Below are 4,327 nucleotides of genomic sequence, written 5' to 3' on the forward strand. Positions count from 1 at the left end.
TTTTAGACGTTGTCCAGTCGGAGATATCCGAAAAATAATCGATGGGCTTCCTAGAAAAAAGGAGATTCAAAATTCTTCTAATGACAGATAAGCAGCTAACGTTAATCTGATAGCTGGCAAAGACTTCTCTCGGCATTCTCGATGGATTTTTGCCATTCCAGAAAATATGAAGATTAAGACGATGACAGAATTTTAGAGAAGCCTTGCGTGGAGCGGAATATACACACTGAAGAAATTCAGGAGACATGTCGTGTGTAAAAGTGTGAATTGACTCTCCAAGGAAACGAAGCATTTCATGGACGAGTGAGCTGTGCCTTCCGGTTGTCCTTCACGAATTGCAAAAACATGACGAACAGAGTAGGCCCTATGCTGTTCTAAGGAGCGTCTCTGTGCTATGACTAAAACTCCAAAGAGTACCCAACCTAGAGGGTGACACTTTCTGCCGGTGGTCCAGGGACTTTCGCTCACAGTTAGCGCGCTCAACGGGGAACGTTTCGTATCTGCGAGTACTCGCCTTGCCGTCATGCAACTGCCTTCCTCTCTCTCGCACGTTTATATAGCAACCCCTTTCGCTGCGGCCGACATTTCCCGGGTTCCGCCGCCCTCTATACTTTGTGTGTGAGGAGACTCCGCCCACAATAGACAGAGGCTGCGGCTGCGGTTGTTGTGCAGACGTCTTTTGGGTGAAGGTTGGCCGAAGCTATTCAAAAATTTCTTCAAATTCGCTCATTAATAGAATTGAATATGGGCTTTTCAATACGTAATAATAGTGCAACACTCGCTGAAATTTGAGAAAAATCGACCTGACAAAAATAAAGAATATGGGATTTACAACATTCAATTCAATTCCTTTCTTTTCAATTTGTTAACACTGTTGCGCACGTGAGGTAAACATGCGTCGGTAGCCGAGTGGCTAGCAAGGTAGACCAACAAGCGACACATGCTGGTTCAGTTCCTCCTGCTTTGATTTGTTTTTTTTTTCATTTTTGAATGGCTTCAGCCGAGAAGTAATATCGTATAACCATATAAGGATGGGAAATTGATAATTTTTATGTGGAAAACCTTGAACATTTATTTGAAATTTGTGTCATTTGAACCGTTCTCTTCGGTAAACCGTTATACAGGGTGTAGCATAATTACCCGCTCAACAGTTTGTGCTACCATAAAAACGGATTAAAGCGCTGTATTGAGCTCAAAATTTTAGTGAAAAAATTTATATAATTCATCAGTATACTGACCAAGTTTCAAACTATTTGATCAACTTTAAGCTTAGTTATCGCTTGTCAAAGTTGCTTCATCTCATAAAACATTACACCGTTCATCTTTGGACAATCGTAACAATACCTAGACTTGAGGAATCGTTTTGAAATTTTCAGACAAATTATTGATCGGGTTATTGGAAGTTCAAGTCACCTTCCCTCACTTATCGCTAAAACCCTAATTTCCCATGTACCCAGTTCAACATGATCATTTCTATCATCCCATTTAATCACAAACCACACATATTCTTCGTCAAGCTTAGACAATGAAAGACTATACAAACTACAAAATTCCATTTATTTTCTACCGGTCAGTCTTCACTGCAAGGTCATACGGGCGGCCTATTCAAGACGACGAGAGGAGAAAACCTGCAGTAATCATCATCGTGTTGATTTCTGTTAACTTTTAACAGTTTAAAAATCATCAACATTTCAACATCTTCCCTTGACGATGTTTCGTCAAATTTTGATTATATTTTCCTTCCTAATATTATTATGGAGGATTGAGGCAAGGCCCCAAAATGGAGATGAACCAATTCCGATTGCCAAGTATGTGATGTTGAACAAGGGGTGAAAATGTACCTTTTGTTCAGAGACGCATCAGCTAGAAGACCTTCTTATAATCATTCTCCAAGTGACTTTGCCAAGGCGCCAGTCGAACAGAGCACTCAAAAACCAAGAAGAAGACATAGGTAACGTAAAATCTGTGATAGAATGGTCCTCTAACTTTCAACTTTGAGCCAATATAAGTTGGTTTCTGTGAGACATATAAAACGTTTGTCAACTGATAAATTGTTTATCATAATATCCCAAACATTTTAGCAGTTGACACATTTTTGATATCTCTCATACGAACCGAGATAATAGAGCTCAAGCTTTTCAGTGTGGGGCCCTTCTATTACAGGTTTTACAGTAGTTTAGATTTATTGAAATAATCTGATTTTTAAATACAAGATTTTTAGGCATCGTCAACCAAGTTATGACGATGCATACGAGAAACAAATGGAGGATTGGAGACAACAAAGGAAAGAAGCCAACAGAGCTCGCCAGGCAGCCTATGATCAGTACTATCAGGACTATTTTGATAGGATGAAACAGTATGCAATCAATACACATGTCAGTCGGTAGGTGGATTTGGAAGGATTCTGAAAGAAGAAAACCTATTGAGCTATTTAGCTACAACCAATTGTTGGCTCAACAAGAAAAAGAGAAGCAGCGATTCGCTCAAAACATGGAAGAATTCGGATTAAGAAGCTCTGCTTTGGGAGTAGATAGAGCTGATATTGATGGAAGTGAAGTTTCTCATAGACCAAGGTTTGATATGGTACTAATAGAAAATTACATCTGAACCTTAAAAATTTAGTTCCCCATTCGGAGGAATCACTGATAAATCGCAATTGGAGCAAAAAGCAAAAGCGGCTGATGTTCGTGGAATGATGGTTAGTAGACCACCATCGGCAGTCGAGCCACGTCCAGAAAATATAGATGTTCATCGAAAGGCGTTGCATCTAGAAGCACTCTGTAATAAGTTTCTTCCAACTGTAAGAAAGCATTGTTTTGGAGGCAACAAGACAGAAGAGAGATATGGAAATAAGTGTAAGGGATATTTCCATGTGAGTTAAAGACCAAATTCTGCTCTCCAAAGTTTGAAATTCAAACTAATTTAAATTTTCTAGGATTGCCAAAGATTCCTTCCAAAATCCGATCCACTTTATAACATTGCTTATGCTTTCAACTCCAATGTCGGACTGAATCTGGGAACGTGGAGTGTGAAGGGAATTCCATACTATCCAATAAATGAGGAAGGAGCAATTGGAGCAGGAAGAGAAATGAATATTCCATTTGGATCATGGGGAGGAGGATATTCCGATCACATTGGTGTTAGAGATTATTGGTCGCAATATCAGGAGATCGGAGCTAATTGGTATGAAGGGAAGTATGGATACAAGTCTGGATGGAGTGTTCCATTGGTTCAATCACTGGGAATCGAAGGGGATACTCATGCAGTTGTAGGTTTTTTAAAGTTTCATTCTGGTCTGGTCCAATTTCAATCAGCGAGGGTGGGCGGAGCTTAGATCAAGTAGCGAAATCCTTAAAAGAGCATTTAAATAGGCATGTCTTTCTGGGCTATTTTCCCCAATTTTTTGAGGAAAAATGACCAAAACTTTTTGAACAGTTTTGGACCATTTTAAACAATTTTGTACTATCTTCAGGCCAATTAGGACCATGTAGATCATTTAGGAACATTTTTGAAACTATTTTTAAGCCATGCATGACTATTTTCAGGCCAGTTTAGGTCATTTTTAGACCATTCCAGAAATTTTTCAGATCATTCTAAAATGGTAAAGAATAAACCAGAATGACCAAAAAACAGCCCTAGTCTGAAATTCTGAAATTCTGAAATTCTGAAATTCTGAAATTCTGAAATTCTGAAATTCTGAAATTCTGAAATTCTGAGATTTTGAGATTCTTAGGCCAGAGCAATACTTCATAGTGATTATTTTTAGGTAAGCGTTCCTTTGAAACCGGGAGAAGCTGGAAAACCGATAGGAGTAGATGTTGGAGGAGGAGTTGGTCCGTACTACCAACAGAATCAACATGTCGGAGTTGACTATCTGAATGGCAACGTTGGAACGAATTTCGGTGTTGGAGTACCGATGGCTGGTGTTGGAGTGAATACAGGAGTCGGTGTCAACTTCCCAGGTGTCAATGATATTCTTGGAAAGAAATAAGAAAAAGGAAATCTCATTGTTTTTATTCGAAACGGTTTATTCACAAAATATATTCAGGAAACCATGAAACACGAATTTAACGATCTAAATTTTTTTCAAACTTGTGTAATAAAAGATTTTAATAAATTACAATTTGGAAGCAAGATCAGTTGGAACGGTTGGAAGTTCTGATGCTTCGGTCAAATCAACATATGCGTTTGAGATGACAATTTTTCCCGTTTCTTTGACTTTCATTTGGAATACAATTCGATTTCCAGTCTTCCAGGTTTCTGTTACCAACGTCTGTCCGGGTAGCACTGGAGATGAGAAACGAACCTGAATACAATAATATTATTT

The 4,327-nt window shown here is 38.8% G+C and overlaps 3 protein-coding genes across 3 annotated transcripts in view; 1 reads left to right on the forward strand and 2 right to left on the reverse strand.

Annotated features, from left to right (window-relative positions):
* Positions 1-292, reverse strand: part of CBG23554 — a gene marked incomplete at both ends in the record, with an annotated part of 2,646 nt that extends 2,354 nt beyond the window's left edge. Inside the window, one exon of the mRNA XM_002647742.1 lies at positions 101-292. Within this exon, the coding sequence (XP_002647788.1) occupies positions 101-292 (192 nt within the window). The remainder of the gene's footprint in view (positions 1-100) is intronic.
* Positions 293-1,710: 1,418 nt separating this feature from the next.
* CBG23555 lies at positions 1,711-3,991 on the forward strand (the record flags this gene model as incomplete). Its single annotated transcript, XM_045240914.1, has 7 exons — positions 1,711-1,808; positions 1,853-1,913; positions 2,214-2,383; positions 2,436-2,573; positions 2,623-2,872; positions 2,936-3,268; positions 3,767-3,991. 7 exons carry the CDS (start codon positions 1,711-1,713, stop codon positions 3,989-3,991), a joined length of 1,275 nt encoding a protein of 424 aa, XP_045091110.1.
* A 126-nt stretch (positions 3,992-4,117) lies between these two features.
* CBG26633 lies at positions 4,118-4,225 on the reverse strand (the record flags this gene model as incomplete). The annotated part of the gene is made up of 1 exon (XM_045240915.1): positions 4,118-4,225. The coding sequence occupies one exon, from the start codon at positions 4,223-4,225 to the stop codon at positions 4,118-4,120; it is 108 nt and encodes a 35-aa protein (XP_045100909.1).
* Positions 4,226-4,327: the final 102 nt, after the last annotated feature.

The sequence above is a fragment of the Caenorhabditis briggsae genome (assembly GCF_000004555.2).
Source record: "Caenorhabditis briggsae AF16 supercontig from assembly CB4, cb25.NA_003, whole genome shotgun sequence".
NCBI classification, from domain to species: Eukaryota; Metazoa; Nematoda; class Chromadorea; order Rhabditida; family Rhabditidae; genus Caenorhabditis; species Caenorhabditis briggsae.